Raw genomic sequence first — 21,491 nt, 5'->3', positions numbered from 1 at the left:
ACGGCTGCAGCCTCCCCCTTCTCACCTGTTAGGATATGCACAGACAGAATCAATAGGCTATTTTACCAGAATTAATATGGGTACTCCAAAGAACTGTGTAATGTCTCCAGCGATGTGCCCCAAAGGGATTATATTCCATTATATCAGGACTTAAACCTCTTGAAGACTGTCTACACGTTACTAAGGTTACGTCAACTTCGACATCCACATCCATATCAGCGTTGAGATGAACTATTAATCTTCCCAGAAAAAACGGACGACGAATTCACACAGTAATAAGATAATACTTAGAATTTATATAAATTTATTTCTTCATTAATTGCTGTCTGAGTTTGGGGATTAGACATAGGGAAACTACATTTCCCAGCAGACACTTTGGGGGTTTGGATCACATGACTGCACATCACATGAAAAACATGGCTGCTCTCCTGGACGAATATTTTTCTTCCTTGCAACTTCTTCTAAAGGTATTGTTTAAAAAGCTTTTTAATAGGCTGTAATAAGCGAGTAGCTAGTGCTAGCTATATCAGTAGAAACATTTATAAAATGAAACATTTCTCAAATCAAAATTCCAGAAGGAAACCCATGAGCTAACTTTAAAAGCAGACACTGTAACCAGAGAGCTTGTTAACCTTAGCCTAAAGCCTAATTTATGCTTCGTTATTCGCCACTTCTCAATAAACATAAATGAGAGCTGATAATTGGGCTTAACGTGCTATCTGCCCAAATTAGGGTTAGAGTTATTAATATAACCTTTAAGGGTAGTCGTACTCATCGACTCCAGGGTTTGTGAGACTGACATGAATAGCTACTATCAGACCTGCAAACTTGTCACCTTTTGGCTAGTCACCTTTTTTTATGTTAACCATGGTAGTTTCAGTGAATCTAGAGGGTTTTAGTTTTGTATGTCGTCACCTTTTTCACTACTCCAGAGTTTGCAGGTCTGTACTATGCTAATGACTCTTCCCCTGTCCCATCTCTGACGAATGGGAGAAGGCTCCATCGAAGGATGCTGTGCGACAGTTGTGTGCTGACAGTTTCCCTGCAGGAGCTCCGGGGTCTCGACGGCTCGCTGACAGCACAGCAGCGACCCTCTCTGTATCTTCTCTTGAGGCCAAACAGGTGGGAGGTGATGTTTTAGCCTGAGTAGATGAGATGGAGCAAATAGTCTCCATTAGCCTCGTGAGTCCATACTGGTCTTCCGTTTTCACATTCTGTATAGTCTACATTAGCCTCATGAGACCATCATGATTTTTGCACGCTCATATTTCTCGCACACAGCAGTCTGGAAAGGCTCAATATAAATCCGTTTCAGTCAGTGTCCTCAGGAAGAACTACAGGCATCGCCTGGCTGGTGGGTCTGCCTTTTTGGGGCACACCGCTGGAGACATACCACAGTTGTTGTGTCCAATATTCATTCTGGATCCATATCCATTACTGTATGTCCCCATATCCATTACTGTATGTCCCCAACATCCATTACATGTTCTGACAGTTTTATGTTGGACGACAATAATTCACACCACAGTCACTTGTGTATATTGTGAGCTATGTATAGTAAATAGAGTATAATAACCATCACCAGTAACTAGGAAAATAGAGGGAAACCCCTCTAAATGATTGATATTAACTCCATGGATATGTTACATCTAACATGAACACCATACACACACATAATAAAAGACAGTGCAGTTTAAAAATAATTTATTCATTTACAAACAGTTTAACAGGTGGGCTGCATGGCACTCAGGCTTGTTGGTTGGTTGATTAGTTAGGTGTAGTCATGAAATGGAACTGCCAACTGGCAATCATACTGTTTATTTACCCCTTTTTTCCAGCTCCTTACTGCCCTACACACTCTCTCCCACCACATCCTGTTCCACAACCTGACTGCCCCAGAGCAAATCCTCGCCCTCTTCCCCGAGGCCTTCCACCCCAGCTTAAAGAGCCTCATCACTAAGATTCTATTGGAACACAGGTTTGAACTCCACCTCTGATCACACGTCCCTGTCATACAAATGTAAAGACAGTAACTTGAACACATTTGGAAATTGTGGAAATTGTATCATTTGATTGACGTTTTAAAGGTAGACCTTTGTATGTGCTGTCATTCCTGGGAAAAAAGCCAGACCAGAGATATTTTTAGAAATGTTGAAATTCCCCTTCCTTCAGGCATTGCAGGCTTTTCTTTGCATTCTATCTGTGGGCACCAGCAGTAGGTTGAGAAGCTTGTAGTGTTGCCCCCTGAAAGTCGACTAGTTGAATCATCAGTCGGAGACCAGTCCATCGACTGAGATTCTTCAAGTGGAGAAGCTGTAGCAGTCGTTTGTTGTAGTTGTTTTTTTACTCCACGTCACCACGTGACAGACCTGCTGGTGGGCTAAGACCACTCATGTGCCTTGTGATTTATATAGGCCAGCCAGGCCAATCATTCGTTTTAGACCTAGGCTATTACCGTAGTTATATGTTATGCAGAAAAAAGAGACTGAAGACTGACATGTTTTCTTTTTCATCTCAAATTGTAAGTTTAATTTGAGTTAATTTATTTGGTTATACTTCTTATGTTTTAAGAGAAATAGGCCTACAGTAATAAGCCTATCCCGTTGAAGACAAACAGTAGGCTATTTCAAAGCGGACAAGGCCATGAATTTATTTTATTTGTTTATTTGATAATTAATTTAGGCCTACACATTGGTTTTAATGTTTAAAGTGAAATACAGTAAGAGCTTGATTTACACAGAAATACATCTACTGCCTGTCTCATTATTCTGACAAATCCGATAGCCCGATATTATATGTTAGCAATTTAAATAGGCCAGGCCACAATTCTAATTAATTTAAATAGGCCAGGCCGCAATTCTAATTAATTTAATTCAAATTTGCATCAGATTGCTAGCGAGTTAGCGAGCTGACATAGTGTTGACAGTTATGAGATTTTGTTGATTTGAGTCAGTTTAGCAATAATCATTTCAGCACTAGTAGCTAGCCAGCCAGCTAGTTAGAGGATTGAGAGTGAAGTATTGGATGATTTGTTCTATGTGCCAACATATATAATTCTATGTATGGGAAACGCTGCAATAATAACAAGGGTGCCACTCACGTGTATAATTGTGTGTCATTGCTGTGTGGTAGATTAAAGACCCCTAGAGGTCCTGTAATTATTAAGTGACAGGCGGAATCAATGTAATTATAGCACCATTCATACAAATCAATGTAGCACATAGTGCTTTACTTACAAAGAGATGGATCTATGCCCTAGATCTCTGGCGAGTGTTGCCCATTTCAGGAGTAACATCACATCTACCTTTGAAAATAATTTTGTCACTAAAATGTCTTTCATGTTTCTTCAGCTCCACGTGGAGAAATGAGGCTTTATCCACTCAAAGTAAGTAAGCTTATGTAGAATAGTCTGTCTGTGAATGAGAATACACTCGAATACACTATGAATGAGAATTCTATCTGTAATTGCTTTGCACTCTAGTGTGTTTGTGTATATGCTTGTGGACTGAGAATGGGTTGCTAAGGTGTCTTGTTTTTGGTTGATTCTGCAGTCTCACTAGCCCAGCTAGTGGAGATGGACTGGAGAGTGGACATGAAGACAGCTTCTGACTCCGTCAGTCGCATGGCAGTTCCCACCTGTCTAATGTACATGAAGGTGTGTATACACTTTGGGGTCTACAACACCATGTCCCTCTTCACCGTTTATTCATCTGAACATTGCCATTTCCTGCACACAGCTATTACTTGCATAGAAAAGACATTAAACATAAAACTCAATTAACCAACAGTAGCACATAAGCATCATGAATGCTGGTCAGTCCTTACAGGTCGTGATGACTACATCACTAACAGTTTTGTTGTTTTTATAGATTGAAGACACCAGCTGTCACGAGGGCACCGACTCTCTCTCTTCAGTGACCGTGGAGTTAAGCAGGGAGACTCTGGACACCATGCTAGATGGGCTGGGACGCATTCGGGACCAGCTGTCAGTGGTGGCTGGCAAATAAACACATTCCTACCTTCAGGCCGTGGGTGTATCTCAATGCCTTCCAGTGGCCACTTATCCATCATCTTTTAACACAAACCTTTTTGCCTTTGCCTGTCTTTTTTTTTTTGTGTTTTTATTTTTCATTTCTGCAATTAAAGGAAAAGAGATCACTGGCATTAACCCTAGCCCAGTTGGCATGTGCGATGTTCTCAATTAGCATTTTTCCACCTACTGTATTCAATGTTTATTCATGTCTGTCAATAAAGAAACAGAAAAAAGCTGAATTGTCTGGATTAATAATTAGACAAGTTATTTTTTTTGTCTCTTACAAACATTCATTAATCAACTACATTACATTGTAATTAATACAAGTGAGCATTTTTCACATAAAATAATAAACATGTTGTACTACAACTTGTGACATCAAAAATGTGTTAATACAATCAATGTTGAATTAAGTTGGGGCGTACTAAAATAACCAATTTAATCTCTTATACAGTTACATGTATGTAACTGTGCTGAGTTAGAAGCCATTCACAGTGATTCGGCATGGCATGTTCAGTATAGTGGCTTTAGGTGTAGTCCCTGCTTGAGGTGAAGTCTGTTTTATCTGTGTATCCGTTTCAAGATGGCTTTGGCAGCAAGATCCCATCCATGTCCAGCTCTACTGAGTGGACACTGTAGTCTCCAACACCCTGTGGAACAGTCCAGTCTGTCAGTATTAAGCATTACAACATCATAGAAAACCAATCTAAATGTATAGATACAAGTTATCTAATGCATGGAGACCACTGTGCTCATTGGGACCATTGGGCACTGTATATTAAGTAACTTTACACTTCATAGACTACTATGCATTAATGCATTACTATGGGTGCATCCCAAAACCTTTTCCTGTGTCCTACCTTCCTCCACTTATTCACTACCACTCACTCACTACCCGGAAGTATCAGAGAGGAGTGGAGGAGAGGAGGAAGCGAGTGAGTGAGGAGAAGAGAAGGGACACATCGTTCACTCCCTGATATATGATGATTATTGAATCAATGACCGAAGAGGGAAGTAGTTTGCCGGAACTGAATTGTAGATCAGATTCAACATTTATTTAGTATAACAGCATACAAAATTCCGGGTCAGTCACAGAGAAACGCTTGGTAACGCTGACAACATGTGTGGTATTGTGTGAGATTGGGGGCCGTCTTTTATTGAAATCAAAACACAACGCAGAGCTTAATAAGGACAATAATAAAAGACAACGAAAGTCAACAAGGGTCATCAAGCATAATATAGCACCTGCTTTCCCAATTCACGGAGTGAATCAGGCGTCAGTAGTGATCGGGTGGAGGTGGTACTTTTGGACAAATGTGATGCACCCACTGACTGAAAACACGCAGAGACCTATCAGTAAGTGTTGTTTCTCTTCTTCGGTACTTACTGGAGTCTTGTTGAGGACCTGGTGCACCGTCGCCCCCTGCTGTGGCAGGCGGGTGAGCAGGTAGAGGAAGCCTCCTCCCCCTGCCCCCGCTAGGCTCATCCCCAACGCCAAGGGGCGTAGGGCGTCCATCATGGTCCGCACGGCCGACGGCTCGCACCCGGGAGCCATCACCTTCTTCTGCTGCCAGGAGCGGTCCAGACACGCCCCCAGTCTGGCTAGGGAGCCTGGAAGGAGGGAGAGAGATGTGGAGAGAGAGAGAAGAAGAAAGAAAGGGGAAGAGCAGAGGGGGTAAAATAGAGAAGAAGAGAGGGTGAGAGAGACGGAAAGGGAGGGAAGGGACAGAGTGAGAGGCAGCTCCAATCCCAATTCACACCGTGGTCCTGAAACTTAGCCCCAACCCTCAGAAATGGACATTCATGTTTAGGGTGTCCCAATTCCCTTCAGCATCTAGAGTTAGGGCTAAGCATGAGGGCTACATAGCCCTTAAAACAGAGTTTCAGAACCACACTTCAAACCAAGGGCTATGAGCAAGCAACAAAAGAAAGCACATTTTCGAAATACCACTGTTATGTCACGGAATGTAGTTTTAAGATCTTTTTAAGGCCGTTATGTAGTTGTTTAACCTCAAATCTGTGTTTGATTTATCAAGATAGAGCCAATTTGAAAATTTGCTCTGACGTTTTGGGAGCTAGATAGCGATCAAGATGGCTGGGTGGTCAGTGAATGGTCAACTGCAGAGAACAGCCTTATAAGTCCTTTTCCAATTTGCCACTGGCTCCGCCTCTGTAGTGGTCCGTTTTGGGTATGTGGGCACTCGCAAAAAGGAAAGATTTAAAAACTATGATAACCATCATATTATATCTGTTTAATTTCATTTCAGTGTAGAAGTAGTAGTTTCTTTATAACAAGCATAATGAAAAATCGCAATATATGCTGGTGTCTCTAGTTAAGCTAACGTTACAACATTGCTTTAAGGCTCATTTTTCCATCACAGTCCCACATTTTATCGTCCACACATTTCCATGTCTCATTTGACACCCAAAACTTGACTTAAGTCCAGCAGCGAAGTCACACTTGTTACCGCTGTGTGCAGACTATGAGAATGGGATGCTAGCCTATAGCACCGCGATTCTGTCGTGAATTGCCCTGATAATGAAGCAGTGTTCTTTTTTTATTTCATGACTTGTCTGATTGATTGATGGTCTTGAGAACGAATCCCGAGCATCCATGCTTTTCTATTAGACTGATGACGTAATGGTCTTGAAGAGGGGCAAGGGGTAGGGGTAAAAAAATAAGAAATGGAATTGGGCCACAGAGTAGGTGTTTATGCATTCGACTGTTTCAGCATTCCTCTTGACATGCATATAAACACCCCAACAAATAAGAGTACTTTCAACCATATATGAGGTGTCAGTGAATAGGGGCAACAGGTTGATTTGGAATTGGGCCTCTCTCTACTCACCATCTGTACACGCGCATGCACACTCTTCAGCATTGTCCACTAGCTGCTTAGCGTTCTCCACAATCGAGGGTAGACGACTGTACCAGCTCCGCACAACATCCTGCACAACACGGAAGCCATTTCAATACAAAAGCATGACAATGAGAGGCTTTTAAAAAAAAAAGAAAAGTGGGATACATTTCAAAAGCCTGAAGTACTGTAGCTCCCTTGTGTGAAGCAAAGTCCCGGTAGGCATCTAGTGGATCTAAATCCACCAATCTTTTAAAAAAAATCTCCGGTAAAATTACTTCTGACAAATACAGCAGAGTAAATAGCACATATTTTTGTCTTTGTCAAGTGGCCCTGGTTTAAGTGGGATAATGCACTCCGAGGTGTGCTGTGATAGATTGTAGGTTGTGTTGTTTGAATCTAGGTATCAGGTTCATGGTAGACAGACCACAAATAGGGCTAAATGTCCAAAATAGCACACTACCCCTTTAAATAAAATTTGAATTGAAAAATCGCTCAGATAAGGAGTACTTTGAGACTGAATGAATGACACTGACTAACCTGCAGCAGGTTTCGCGCTAGCCGCGTCTTGCCTGTGTAAACCAATAGCAGATGGTCCTTCAGCGAAACCAGGAAGTCCTGGCTCAGAGGGAGACGTTCCACTTCCACACAGAGTGGGAGGCGAGCTTTGGAGCGGGCCAACTTCACACCTCCCACTAAACCTCCAACCTGGTCTTGCCAGCCACCGCCTGGGACAAGAGAGAGAGAAAGAGCGAAGGAGAGACAATGAGAGAGACAGAAAAAGGGGAGAGACAGAGGGAAAGGGAGAGGTAGACAGAAGAGGAGGGACCGAGAAAGACATTGAGGGACAGATGGAGGAAGGGAGAGGGAGAGTTTAAGAGAGGGTGAGCTTTTAGAGTGCCAAAAGGATTTTTAGAAATTAATTATTAATTGTGTATTATGCGTACGTAAGTAGTGGTGTGCGTGTGTATGCGTACCGTACATGTATGTGTATGCGTGAGTATGTATGCTCTCAGACCTGTGGTAAGCATCTGCTCCAGGTGCAGCACGGCGTGGATGAGGGAGTCTGTGTCGTAGGTGCGCCCAGTGCACCTGTACACAGCCGCCAACAGCGCCCCCGCCAGGATACTACTGGTACCTACAGTAGATGGGAATACTATGGTGTATTATCTCCTTACTAAGGACCATACAGTATCACAAACAAAGCTTATGAGTTTTAGACAGGTTTTTTTTACAGGCAAACAAGAGACTTGAGACAGGATATCGTTGTGTTGCATTTCCTAACCTAATTTTTTTCAAGAATCATGGTTTCTCAAAAAAAGAGTGCTTCACCTTAATGCCCACAGCAAGTGTCATGAGCATCAGTACAAAGGTAGGTCACACACCATTAGCAATATTTGGAGGTGCTTAACATTTCTACTACCCAAAACACTAGAGTTAAAAACGAGAAGACGTGTGTCCTACCCAGTCCTGAGCCATGGGGCAGCCGGGACCAGGAGTGGACCTCCACCCCTCCTCCCCAGCGCTGCAGGAGCTGCTCCTCTAGGGACTGCAAGGAGGGGAAGCTGACCAGACCACTGTACACACACACTGCCTTCAGCAGGGCACCTAAAATACACACACACACACACACACACACACAAACACATTTACCTATAAGAACAAGATCATTTTGCCAGAAATTACCAAAGAAATGACCAGATATTAGCTCATGTACAGAAAGAAAGTCTTCATTTGTCATACAGTGCAAACACAGCTGAAACACACACACACACACACACACACACACAGCCACCAAGGACACTTCAGCATCGTCAAGGACACTTGGACAACAAGCGTGCAGATCCCACGGGGGACACAGGGTACATGCACCAAAACAGCCTTGATCAATCATGTACTCGCATGAATGGGACCACGTGATATTTGACCTTGTGCACACTCAAAAATAATGGTTGAATATGCAACCGTTTTGCTCGCAGCCTTGAGCCCTCTTGTGCAGAAGTAGGCTAAAAGTGAACTGGAAAAATATTATTTGCATACTAGACATGCTGCCATGAACATTTATTTCCACCTTGGAGTAGATTCTATCGGGCCCTATCGTGCACATTCTGCCTCACGCACGTTCAGAGGTATGCCCCCCCCCTAATTTGTCATGAGATCTGCACGCCTGTTCGGCACTCTGTCAGGAGCTGGGATCGAACCAGGGACCTTCCGATCCCCAAACGGCCGCTCTACCTCCCGATGACAGATGACCACATCCTATGATCAAACAGAACTGGTAAAGACCAATCTTTTGGTGTCATTTGCCAGATAGTAACCCCTTTAAACGCTATAATAATCTACGCAGTTGCCCACGAATGCTGGCAGCGTATATCAGAATTTTACCAGGTGCATGAGGTTGACAGTGATCCTTCAAATCCTCAAATTTCTCGCAAACAGTCTCCGTGGCGACGCCACAGTCCTGCCCTCCGCTGGAGCTGACCAAAAGTAGGCGGGGCTCTTTGATGCGACGAGCTTTGGCGCCAATGGGACGTCTTCCGTCGATCTGCACGGCCACGTTCACCACAGAGCCGCCGTGCTCAAAGGCGATGGGCGGAGTGTCGCTCCAGCCACCTGAGGGAACAGTGCCAGGTTTACTAGTGGACAGTAGCTGAGGTAAATAATGAGTAAATGTGCCTTTGTCTTTACTGAGGCAAGATGGTCATGGGGAGAAATTGTTTTGAAGTGGCAATATGCTGTGCAATGACAAGGCCTTAGAGTTCCAATCTCTGCTAAATCACTATACCGTAACCGAGTGGGTCCGAGAATCTATCACCCAATTACCTGGCCCTTTAAGACAAAGACTAATGAATGAGAGAACTAGCTCTGGATACATCCCCTTCTGAGTGTAAATCAAGTTTGACCAACCTGAACACTGCATATAAAGAAATGGGAAACAGATTTATTCAACTGAAAATATTACTGGCACTGGACGTCACAAAAGCTACACAGGTGGAATTTAATACCAGAGGACTGTTGCTGAGATGTAAGGGTAATAGTGCTTCTATTCTACATATACTCTGGTCATATCATTTAATAAAAACTGGTGGGAAAATAAACTGATATGTGATCCTGAGTGGACACGGGCATAAGAACCAGTCCATTCGTTGACTTACCTGCAAAGTCCAGTCTGGCAGGACACTCCACTTCCTGCCACTCCCCATAGGGTGGCACCTCGCCCTGACCAATGGAGACAAATTTCTGGGCTGACATCACAGCCTGCCTAAGCAGCACCTGTCCACCTCCCTCGTAGTGGCGAGCAGCACGTACCAGCAAATCAGGCCTATGGGGGGTAGTCAACAATGTATATGCAGACAATTTCAATAACCCTGTACAATCCCCATCCAATCATCCTTACAATTCGTACCACCGTGGTACTGCTTTACATTACAGCTCGGTAAAAACAGCAAAATACAAGGATATTATCTACATTACTACTAGGAAATTACCATTATTTACTGGTAGTTACTAGTAGTACTGTAGTTACCTACAGTATGTAGTTACCCCCTAATCCCTTTCTAACATCCTATAAATCCACGATTTGTAACATGGAAACAGATGATAGTTGGGATTTTAGGAAGGATATACAGTAACCATATAATTAGGCTACTGTAAATAGATGGTGATGTTGCATTTTCCAGTTCTGATTACATGTTATTACACGGAAACTACCATCTGTTTCCATGTAACAAATCATGGGATTAAATAGGATGTTAGGAAGGGATTGGGGGGGGGGTAACTACATAGGTAACTAGTACTAGTAACTACCAGTAACTAATGGTAATTGCTGGTAATTTTACAGTAATAATTTAGATATTATTACCATTGTATTACCGAACTGTAATGTAAAGTGGCACCACATTATATGGTGTATAACTGTAACTGAGACACAATATTTGTATTTATTATTAATTGAGACATAACCGATAGTGCTATATCACCCTCCCTCCCACTGGCCAGATCCCTAGTAGAGTTCTCAACTAAAGCCCCAAACCAACGAGGCCTGAAAAAGCCTGAAAATTAGCCTGTCTTGTAGGGCTGGGTTCGGGACGAAATTTAAGCTTCATGGTCGAGTTGGGTAGGGCTTGGGCAGTGCAAAAAACAGCGCTGTCTATGCTCCATGGTATTGAAATTTAATTTTGGAGTCTCCGCAAATGTAGGCTACCACCGCTTTAGAAAATGCAATAAAATAAATTATAACAACATTGGAATATCCTATAATAGCCTAGCTAATATTATTGACGAGACAACAACTTATTCAAAATTCTTCCAAACATCTGACTTCAACTTGTGATCCTGTCCTGAGAGAGCAGAGTATATTCACCATCCTGATAATACTGCGTCAGTATGATGGAGAGAAGTTCGTCCTGCAGGTTTACCTCAGAGGAATTGCACATTCCTTCGACTGGCAGCATACGTCTACCGGATGCGCATTGACTGAATAGTCATCAACATAAAGTCACATTTACTTTTGCTGTGTCAAAATAAAGTTAGCCTATCACTAAATTATGTAAAACTACATTTTCGATGTGTGTGAAAGCCTATTTATTATTAATCTTCTGTTGTTTTTTTTTCACAAGTGCAGGTGGCAGAGTGACTGTCATTTTAAGCTGCAAGGGGATCCCCTCACCACGGAAAGTTTTTCACCCGTGAAAGTGAAAGCTTGATACCATGCTTGGTATCAAGCTCTAGCGCGGATTGTGCCCTTACGATAGGGATTCAAATTATGCAAAATTGTCTGCAATAACCTAGACCTAACACTTTTTTTTCTTTTAGTTTTTCCGGGCTCAGCATTTCTTTGATGATCTCGGGTAGGGCCGGGCTCGGGCTTCAACACACTCAGACCGGGTCGGTTTGGGCTGGAATTTTAAGGCCTGTTGAGAACTCTAATCCCTGGACCCCTAACCTGCTCAGCCAGTGGAGTCTCTGCGTGGCCATGGCCTGGACGCCCCCTGGAAGGTTGCCTTTCTCCAGGAGGGAGAAGGCATGACTCCAGGCAGGGTTGGCGGCCGGCCCACTCCTCAGACCCCCTTGGCCTTCCCCGGCCAGACAGCCCAGCACGTCAGCCACACAGGCCAGGGAACGGGCAGCCACCCCCAAGTTATCTCCGCTGCCTGCTGCAACTGGAGATGGAAGGCAGACAAAAACTTTCAAAGACTGCATTTCAATAACTGGTAGGATGCGAACTCTGCGTGAGTCCCCACCCAAGCAATTCCTCCAAAGAGGAATCCCCAAAGTGCCAAGACAACACTTGGAGTGCAGAAGATTCAGGCAGGGTTACCTTTAATTATAAATGTGATGTTAGAAACCAAACCATCTGAAAAGTTGACCACTTACTGCTGTCCAGTGTGCTCAGTAACGCCCCCTGTTGGCCACCCAGCACCGCAGCCCTGAAGCTTGGCAGCAGACTGCAGTCACTCTGACCCTGCAGTGCGTCAGTGACCCTCCTCCTCCCGGCCAGAGAGAACAGTTCCTCCCTCCAGCTTAGCTCCGCCTCCTGGTGGGTCAGGGAGAGCACCTCCCGGAACGATAGTCTCCACGCCCCCCTCCACTGCTCCAGTGACCCCGGCCCGCCCAGCAGCCAGCGGACACCGCCGTCCAGTCCCACAGCGCCCCCTCTAGGTTGGAAGACTGGGAACAGGCGTGCCTGTAGGAGGGAGCGATCGTCTCCGAACGCCCACAGCTCCTCTGGCCTAAGGAGAGAGAAGGGATACCTCTTTATATGAAGGGTAAACTGAGGATTACATTCAAGTCATTCAGTGGACACTTTTATTCTAACAAAAAGGATAAATGCTATTTCAGTTAATGCCCCTACAGTCAATATTTGAGCTAAAATGTCAGGGGAGAAGGGTGCAGCTAGCGGTCCTACTGTATTCCAGTGTGGCTGTAGAAGTGACTCCATTGCTGGTTGAGGAAGGAAGCACTGCTGTCCTCAGAGGAAGCCTGGGAGGAGAGAAGGGCATGAGTGAGAGAGGGATGGTGGAAGAAAGGAAGGGAGGGGCCAGTTGAGGGGATTGTGGGAAAAGGAATGGGGAGCAACAGGTGGATTGGCTGGGTGAGGAAGAGGACTCAGTGATTGGTGAATATTGATATGGCTATGGCCTGATTCGCTGGTTATGTTTTGTGTGCATGCATTAAGCGATGGCTTACTATGACAAATGGGGGAGTCTATTAGTATGCTGATTTTACAGTAGCCTGTCATATTTCACTGAGTCAAACATGTCAAACAAGTAAAAATTTAATTTTTATCATGCCACCATGGAACACACTTTACAATTTATTTTTCAAATTGACAGGGATTATGCTTATACATCAGGAACATTATAATGCAATATATTACTGAATTAGAATTTTGTTGAAAAAACATGGAATTGATTTTTTTTTATTGTTTTTTTTTTGTGTTATTACACAATTTGAGGTTAACATCTAATTAATTAAATCTTCCATCTAATTAATTAAAACGTCCATAAAAAATGACTGTCCCATCAGGTAGTATGAAATAGTGCAGTAGGAATGTGACCTTTACCTGCAGGTCATCGTGAGCCCCGAGCACAGTGTAAACAGTGAGCTTCAATTCCCCTAGCAGTATGCGGTGTCCCTGGATTATGATGTCATTGGTAAGGGCCAGCTGACGGAGGTGTGATGAGGAAGTCACCTCTAAACCTGATATTAAACAACCTGAATGGACTTCCACTGGGCCCTGGGGACGGGAGATCACAGGTTAGTGACTTAATGAGGTTGATAGACATTATGAAATGATCCTAGTCAGAAACAAACACAGTATGTCATTCCTTGGAACCAGAGGAGAGGTCAGGGACATTTAGGGTTAAGGTTACTGCTGCTGTGCTCAATCAGTGGCCAATCAATCAATTTGGCCGGATGTCCTCCTAGGCAGGGGCTGGGCAGGGTTGTCAACAACAACATCTCTGACTGGTGGAGTTTGCGCTGTTGCACTATAGGATTGTGGGTAGTGTATTTTTTTCATATGAGAGCAATTCAAAATATTGTCAGAAATTAAATTTTTGAGATAAAATTCTGAGAAATTCCACACTACATCTACCATAACATGAAAATGTTGTCATTTGCTGCACTGCGTGCGTGAGTTTAGAGGTTGTTATGTGGTTATTGAGATTAAATTAATAATTAGAGGACAAACACATGACAGAATATACAAATCTGACCTCAAAATGTTAAAAAATATAATTTTCTTTTAAATGTTTTTTTTTCTTCTTTTCATTGATTTACAATATCAAAATGGGTATTGAGCATCATGTAAATTTAACTAGTATCATTTTGAAGTTCAAAATTCTGGTATCATGACATCCCTATGCATTCAAGTACTAGAAGATAACAAAAAGAAAAGGTGTATGTGTTCCTCCTACCTGCAGGTGGCAGTGCTGGATTACTGCCCCTGATGCTACACTGACGTCCCCCTCCAGCACACAATTGATCACCCTGCCACCCTCACTCAAACACTGGGCCTTCTGTAGAATAGGGAGAGGGAAACAAATTCAAAGTCAGACTAGTAGAGCACTAAGAGAACGCAGACCTCTGCCGATGATGCATGTCGTCAGCATACAGTGACATCAGGGTACCGATACTTAAGAGGCGAGAAATGACAAAAATATACTGGTGGTGCATCACTTGCAGTTTATGAGCAGCTGGAATCGACACAATTGGGGTCAGCCGGACGGATGCTCTCTGTCTCTGCGCTCTGATCCATCTCAGCTACCTAGCTAGCTACGACAGGCCTATAGCCAGCCTGCTGAAAGGAATGGGTATTTTTTTCTGAATAAGTGGCCTTTTTTACAAGGTGACACATTGAGCTGTGGGATACAATGCAGTAGGCTCATTCTGTATTGCTTTCAAAAATGTATTCTCCTGTAGATCACCTTTTCTCCTGTAATACTGTCCCTGCTGAGTTGGGGGCAGAGGTACATGTAATAATAAACACAGCATAATAAACACAGAGGAAGATGGATTGCAAAACAGAACAGGGGAAGTGCACTGAGGTGCATGGATCAGCCTGGATAATTTCTGGCACCTCCAAACGTTTCTATTACAACATCTACCCTCTACGTCCCATTTATGACAGGGTCATGTACGGTGTGACCCATTATAACAGTTACCTCTATGTGTGACAGGGTGTCTCTCTCAGTTCCCTCCTTTGTCAGACGGCCAATATGCTCTCTTCCAGACATGGTGAGGTAGTCATAGCAACCACCGGGTACGTAAACTGCAAGTGAGTTGATAGTATATCAACCAAAGCAAACAAGCCTACAGCTCTATATCATTTGTGTATATATACTTAAGAGGATATATATATATATATATATATATACGTTTTTTAAGATGAGAGTGAGAGATGTACCCAAACTGAGAGGAGTCCCTCGCAGTGTCCTCCATAGTACGGCCCGTGCGCTCCTCACTACTGCTCCCTGTGGCCCAATGGGGGAACTGCAGCCAGGCCTCTCACCATTCACAAAGTCCGACTCAGTCAGGTCTGAGCACAGACACATCAACACATCCAAGAAAAGAGAGATCTGGGGGGTGAAGTCCAGTCAAAAATGTAAAGATCTTTTATCATACATCACTTGTTTATTATATCTCTATCAATCAATCAATCAATCAAAGCTTTATTTGTAGAGCGCATTTCATACCCAGAGGCAACACAATGCGCTTTACAGAGAACAAGGGAGGTGGGCATACGACCCACTCCTACATACTCCAGAGGGAAACAAAAAAACAGTATCACCCGGGGGCCAGATAAGTGAGCTGTAAAAATTCTTCCCTGACCCCTCTCAACAAGGCGATCGAGCAAGCTTGTCTACTGGCTAACAACATCTATCTCTCAGTTTAGCTTTTACTCCAAAAATAAAGTGGAGTTGAAGAGCAGTGCTACCTGTAAGGGCGGAGCGCCGGAGTCCATGCCCATGTACGTGCAACCGTCCAAGGGCGGGGTCACGTGTGTCTGTAACAGTCGCTCCGACACGCCCCTACTGAAGAACACCGGCCCCGAAACCTGCAAGCGATGTCAGCGCATCACCATGACAACATTCTTCACAACAGTGTCAATCAAACATTTCTCACAAAGGTGTGCTGGTGTGAAACACAGAAGAACCAGATGAGATGTGATGTGATATATACATGTACGTGTACCAGGCCATCACAAACCAGTGGGAGTGTGCACTTACCATAGGAACCTTCCCATCAGGCTGTGTGGCTTGGTGAATTCTCTCCTTTGTTCCCTTGTAGATGATATCACACACTCTCCCCTGTGAGAAGGAAAATAACAGGCCATCTAACCTTAGAGATCTTTATGTAGTTGTCGTTTGAGAAGGCCTCCTAGCATCGAGCTACAGGGAGAAGCTGACACGCGTGGGCTTACCGCTCATACTCTCATATCTGAGTCATTCAAAAGTCGTTATTATTTTTGTGCGTGGCTGTAAACAGCTGGGATTCAATCTGTGATCCACGCTTATTTATATATACATCCCCTAGTGTGAAAACCCAAAGCTCCTGGAAAGTCACATACCTGCTTATCGGTGAGGTAGACTCCATGATTGACTGCATAGGAAATGTCACCAGGAAGTGCCACTACTCGCACGCCAGTAAAGCCCTCCCATGTCATCGCTGAGAGAGAAAGACACGTTGTTTACGTCCAAATAAATAAAAGTACATGGACGGTAGGGTGATCCGGTAAAAAGAGGAGCACCCATGGGGCCTAACCGTGGTCAGCTGGCATGGTCAGGATCATGTCTGTGCTGCACACCCAGACGCCCGGGGGGGAACCAGGACACACCTACACACAGAGGGGAACCAAACATATATGAGACACATACCACATAAAAGGCGGCAATCTCCTAACAATGGGGTTTACAGCAGACCTGGTCGGAGAGGCAGGCGAGCAGTCTATCCAGACAGCAGACGGGTCCTTCGATAGTCTGAGAGGGTTTTCCGACAGGCATCCAGCAGAACGCCCTGCCACAGCCGTCCCAGGGAAAGTCCCGTCCCTAGAGACAGAGGGAGAGAGTGGAGAGAATTAGGCCCGGTTCAGTCAACGCAAGCTACGCTGACGTGGCTGTGAACGCGGGATCTACGCTAGTATTTTGGTTCACTCTGAGCGCGGGGGTCGTTGCCTTGCGTCAGTGTCCCCATCGGTTCGTGTGTAAATAGCACTTGCGCTCGTGTAAAGTTACGACTTTTTGGCATGACACACGTTTCTACGCAAGGACATGTCAACGTCACCTTGCGTAGCCTTTCGTAGCTCGCGCTAGCGTAGCTTGCGTTGACTATGAATGGGCCCTTAGAGGGCAGGCAGAAACAGGTTTGTGTGACACATTATCGATGCTCAGGCACAACATTCAGCTATTTTCCCATTTCACACCTTGCACTCCACCCTTTCAAATATCGCTGTAATGTTCAAGTGAAATGCGCATCGATCCCAAAACTTGATATTTTATGAATCATTGAACTCATCCGCTATTACCCACGTCCATTCCACTCTGTCCGTTGACTGCATCCTTCTGATCTCACAGTGTGTAGAAATGATGATGTCTCACCGTGTGTAAAATGAGGATGTGAGCATCATCCAGCACGTCTGCAGTCACAACCTAGGAATAAACAACACAGTCACAGTTCAGTAACTGTAAAGTTTATATTCTGTCAAGTAATCAATACATCATCCATACGGTAGGTAGGTAGGGGGAGGCACTCAATAAAGTATCCCAGTGCTTTGATGGCGATCTCTGGCGACTTCAACCATGCCTCTCATCCACTCTGCCAACCTTCAGTTAGTTTGTTGTGAAATGCTCCACCAGAGAAAATAGAACTTGCTTTATGTGAATGTCAAGGAGGTGTTGACTTTCGTTGTCTTTTGTCATTGTCCTTATTAAGCTCTGCGTTGTGTTTTGATGACAATAAAAGACGGCCCCCAATCTCACACAATACCACACAGTCCAGTGTCCCTTTTCCAGGTGTATTCCAAATGAATCTCTCCAACACGGGACTTGAGCCTCAAGCAAAAGCGGTTTATTACAGAAGGTTTAACATACAAAAGACAATGGCATGGTCTAATGCACAGATGACCTGTCTGTATGCTGTCTGGACGCAAATCAAAGTATTGGTCTCGTTGCAACGTTCTTATGTGGTTTGAGTGTCCCCTCTCCCTCGTCTCTTCTCCGATAAGACTGTCTCTCTGGTCTCTTCTGTGGCCTTGTTTGGTCAAGTTAACCTACGCCGCCTCGGCGCCCAGGCCTTTATCTCTAACCACAACAATGGTGTTTGGCCCAGAGTGTACCAGCCATGGAATGTCTTTATCTCATAAGTCTATGGAAGAGGGACACCGTTTCTTACCGAATACTCAAGCCGACAGCAATACTCAGAGGTCAATCATCATAATTAGGAAATAGCTAACAGGATTATTAAAAGGCATTTCTCTGAAAACCAACCATATTCAACAGAGGCATACAGCTCCACAACACTTTCCCCCCTTGGAAGATCTGACCACAACCTAGTCCACCTCAGGCCCCTCTATAAGATTGTGGTACAACGGCTACCACAAAAAAATATCCTGCCTGGTCCCAGTGCGGAAGAAAGGGCACCCCAGTATCTTAAATGACTGCAAACCAGCCCCACGTCATGAACACCCGAGAAAGGCTTGTCCTGGCTCACCTCAGATGCCTGGTGAAGACAGACCTGGACCCTCTGCAGTTTACCTACCAGCCTCACATCATCGTCATCATCATGTATCTGATACATAGGGCCCACTTCCATCTGGACAGGGTTACCCTAACCCAGGGTTGCCCTAACCTCTACCCTAACCCAGGGTTACCCTAACCCCAAACTGACATCTGTTCGTTCCGAGCAAAACCAATATTTGAACATTTCTGTTCTTGCATTCCGCCCCCAACATAATGTTCCTGAACCAGTTAGAACTAAATAAAATACCGGTTAATACCATTCTTTTTAATGCGTAACACACATTTAACACATCCGCTTGCAAAGATGCGTTATAAGGTTTATGTCAAAAGAAAGAAACAAAAGCACTAGTGTGCGTGCAGTGGCAATTATGATCCCTGGGAAAGAATAAACTTCAGGCTTGAAAATGCCCGTTCCACACTTACTTGTGTGACAGGGAGTGCAATGATGCTCACAGCGAGTTTGTCTGGGTTTGATAGAGCAGCTAGGCCATAGCACTGCATATTAGACAGGCTTCTCTTGAGTAGGTCTGTATGTCTGAGACCTAGTTCTTCCCCTGGCTATCTTAGAAAGGAGATGTTACAGTTGTTATGTAACTCAGTCCGCTCGTGTTTATTCACTGTCTGGCAATTGTTACTGTATTTACAGTAGTAGTTATATGCATGAAAAATAGACATTCAACTCAAAGTTTGTTTTGGCTATGTACGCTTGCACATGCATTACCTTTCTGCCAGTCCAAACTGCATGTCACAAAAAAATAACATAATTAACCGGTAATAGAAATGTCAAATTAATCTTTCTGTTCCGGAACAATTAAAGATGATTACATTTTCGTTTCTGTTTTTGTTGCTATTAAAATACTATACTTCCAGTTATCATTCCTTGAACTGGTACGAACCCCAGTCCCTGGTGGGCAGCTGCACCGGAACCCGATGCTTACGCCATGTTCAGACTGGATGCGAGAGCGTCGTGAAGCATCACTACTCACACAAACAGGAGCCTGGATGTTCACACCAGAAGTGCATTTCTCTGCGCTGGTAACCAAGCAACCCTGCTCCTCTGCACTTTAATCACACTCATTCACTCACGGCTCGCGGAAAAAGTAGACCAGACTCAAAACTATCTGCTGCAGAGCGCAAGCCGGAGCTTCACAACGTGGTGCGGCCCTGTGAACATTCACATTGGTTAACATGGAGCCAAAAGTTGGTTAACAAAAGGAAACAGGCTGCGCTTCGCTGCACTTTAGTGCTCAGTCTGAACCCGCCGTTAGACCTACACCATTAAAAATGTATGTATTTGCATTCCGACTTTCTTATTTGAAGGTGTGTACTGTAATGTCACTCACAGAGTACCCAGCTCTGGCACTTAAGCGTTCGGTAGCCACCAGCAGAGCGTTGAGAGTGGCCCCTCCACTACCTAGGCGCTCCTGGGGGTCCGACACTGTGAGCAGCAACGTCCCTCCTGGGATACATCCACGCTTCTGCCTCACCTCCAGCTCTGAGAAACAAACACACACAAATAGGACCAAGTACTGTAGTAATTCACTCAATTTAGACCTGTTTAAACAGGTGTTTAACCAGTTAACACCTGTTTAATACAATTGTCACTACAAATGAATCTGGCATTAGGTCCTTTCTTTCTGCATCAATAGGCTAATATAATTGAACAAATACAGTAAGTCCACCATCAATTCATTAGTTTTAAGATTTCAACAATTGACTGTTAAACTTGAATTTCAGCCTATAGGCCTACTGTACGTTTAATACAGTAGCCTAGCCTCGTCGTATAAACATTGCTATCTATGACTCAATTTCATCATGTGACTTTGAGATTGCTATGCAGCAGTGCTTATGTTTGACAGGAAATCCTGCAAAGTAGAGTTCTTTAAAGCAATATGCATGAAGACTACACTAAACGAAATATGGATATTTAACATTACTTTCACTTTATGTAAATTAGTTGACCCTATAGCCTATGCCTATATGCCTGTCTCTTAAGTTAGCTTTCGACTAGCGCTGACTAGCTTTCGACTGACGAAATAGAAACCAACTTAAACCTAGTCCGAACTCACCTCTTTGAAAAGCATAGATGCTGTCTTTATGTTGACAAGTAAGTACTATCACCGTCCAGCTCAATGACTTTCTCTTTGACATGTTGAGGTGTTCTCACACGTCACACGAGTAACTCCACCACGGAAGGTCACGACACGAACGATTGTCTACTCCGTTTGAGATGCACAAACATTCTCCATCACGGGACTTCCACGTTCACCTGCAGGGTGGTGCATCCCAAACTGTCCCACACCACTGGACTACTACCCGGAAGTATCATAGAGGTTGGTGTCAGTAGCCGATCGGTTCCAGCTGCCCGATCGGTTCCAATAACATCTGCACATGCGCGCCTGGTCCGTCATCATGTACGGCAACATCACCTGGACAAACTTGATACACGATCCGTTCCGCGATCTAGTGATGGGCATTCCGGCTCTTTTTAGTGAGCCAGATCATTTGGCTCAGCTCAGCAATAAGAGCCGACTCTTTCGGCTCCCAAACGTCTTTTTATTTGACCAATTGTGCCTTTCATATTTAATAATAATAATAATATAATAATAAACTTTATTTATATAGCACCTTACAAAGTGCTTTACAAACAATCATCAGTACACCAGAACACAGGAAAAACACATATAGTGGCAAATATAAGTAATTAAAAATATGAAACTCAGCACAGTCAGCACAGGGTCAAAGGAAGGTGACAGAAAAAATGACTTTGGATGAAAGTGTCTGCCAAATGTTAAGGTAGCCTGTAAACTGATTTGAACTTTAAATGTCATGCAGATTGTATAATAATTAAATTGAATA

At 44.0% G+C, this 21,491-nt stretch overlaps 2 protein-coding genes across 2 annotated transcripts; one reads left to right on the top strand and one right to left on the bottom strand.

The window, feature by feature from the left end:
- Positions 1-415: 415 nt before the first annotated feature.
- On the top strand, positions 416-4,009 carry commd9 (COMM domain containing 9). Its single transcript, XM_084451145.1, has 6 exons — positions 416-467; positions 997-1,122; positions 1,839-1,978; positions 3,351-3,385; positions 3,552-3,655; positions 3,870-4,009. Exons 1-6 carry the CDS (start codon positions 417-419, stop codon positions 4,005-4,007), a joined length of 594 nt encoding a protein of 197 aa, XP_084307271.1. The 5' UTR covers position 416; the 3' UTR covers positions 4,008-4,009.
- A 549-nt stretch (positions 4,010-4,558) lies between these two features.
- On the bottom strand, positions 4,559-20,929 carry fcsk (fucose kinase). The gene is made up of 23 exons (XM_084451144.1): positions 20,702-20,929; positions 19,976-20,127; positions 17,493-17,543; positions 16,818-16,943; positions 16,660-16,732; positions 16,466-16,563; positions 16,125-16,205; positions 15,833-15,952; positions 15,302-15,473; positions 15,060-15,166; positions 14,313-14,414; positions 13,457-13,630; positions 12,800-12,873; positions 12,268-12,623; positions 11,837-12,053; positions 10,047-10,213; positions 9,277-9,504; positions 8,356-8,499; positions 7,910-8,029; positions 7,432-7,619; positions 6,883-6,982; positions 5,421-5,644; positions 4,559-4,683 (listed from the first exon to the last, which is right to left on the bottom strand). The coding sequence occupies exons 1-23, from the start codon at positions 20,781-20,783 to the stop codon at positions 4,612-4,614; spliced, it is 3,228 nt and encodes a 1,075-aa protein (XP_084307270.1). The 5' UTR covers positions 20,784-20,929; the 3' UTR covers positions 4,559-4,611.
- Between the last annotated feature and the right edge of the window lie 562 nt (positions 20,930-21,491).

Source organism: Borostomias antarcticus (genome assembly GCF_949987555.1).
Source record: "Borostomias antarcticus genome assembly, chromosome: 16".
NCBI classification, from domain to species: Eukaryota; Metazoa; Chordata; class Actinopteri; order Stomiiformes; family Stomiidae; genus Borostomias; species Borostomias antarcticus.
The sequence above is the reverse complement of the archived record's forward strand: the minus strand, read 5'-3'. Positions and strand labels throughout refer to the sequence as shown.

Excerpts from the sequence above, each read along its gene's own strand:
- fcsk (XM_084451144.1), bottom strand. The coding sequence starts at position 20,783 with ATGTCAAAGAGAAAGTCATTGAGCTGGACGGTGATAGTACTTACTTGT. Across the intron at positions 16,564-16,659 it reads GACCATGCCAGCTGACCACG|CGATGACATGGGAGGGCTTT; the intron begins GTTAGGCCCCAT and ends TTTCTCTCTCAG. Across the intron at positions 16,206-16,465 it reads TCTACCTCACCGATAAGCAG|GGGAGAGTGTGTGATATCAT; the intron begins GTATGTGACTTT and ends TCCTTCTCACAG.
- commd9 (XM_084451145.1), top strand. The coding sequence starts at position 417 with ATGGCTGCTCTCCTGGACGAATATTTTTCTTCCTTGCAACTTCTTCTA. Across the intron at positions 3,386-3,551 it reads TGAGGCTTTATCCACTCAAA|TCTCACTAGCCCAGCTAGTG; the intron begins GTAAGTAAGCTT and ends TTGATTCTGCAG. Across the intron at positions 3,656-3,869 it reads CCTGTCTAATGTACATGAAG|ATTGAAGACACCAGCTGTCA; the intron begins GTGTGTATACAC and ends TTGTTTTTATAG.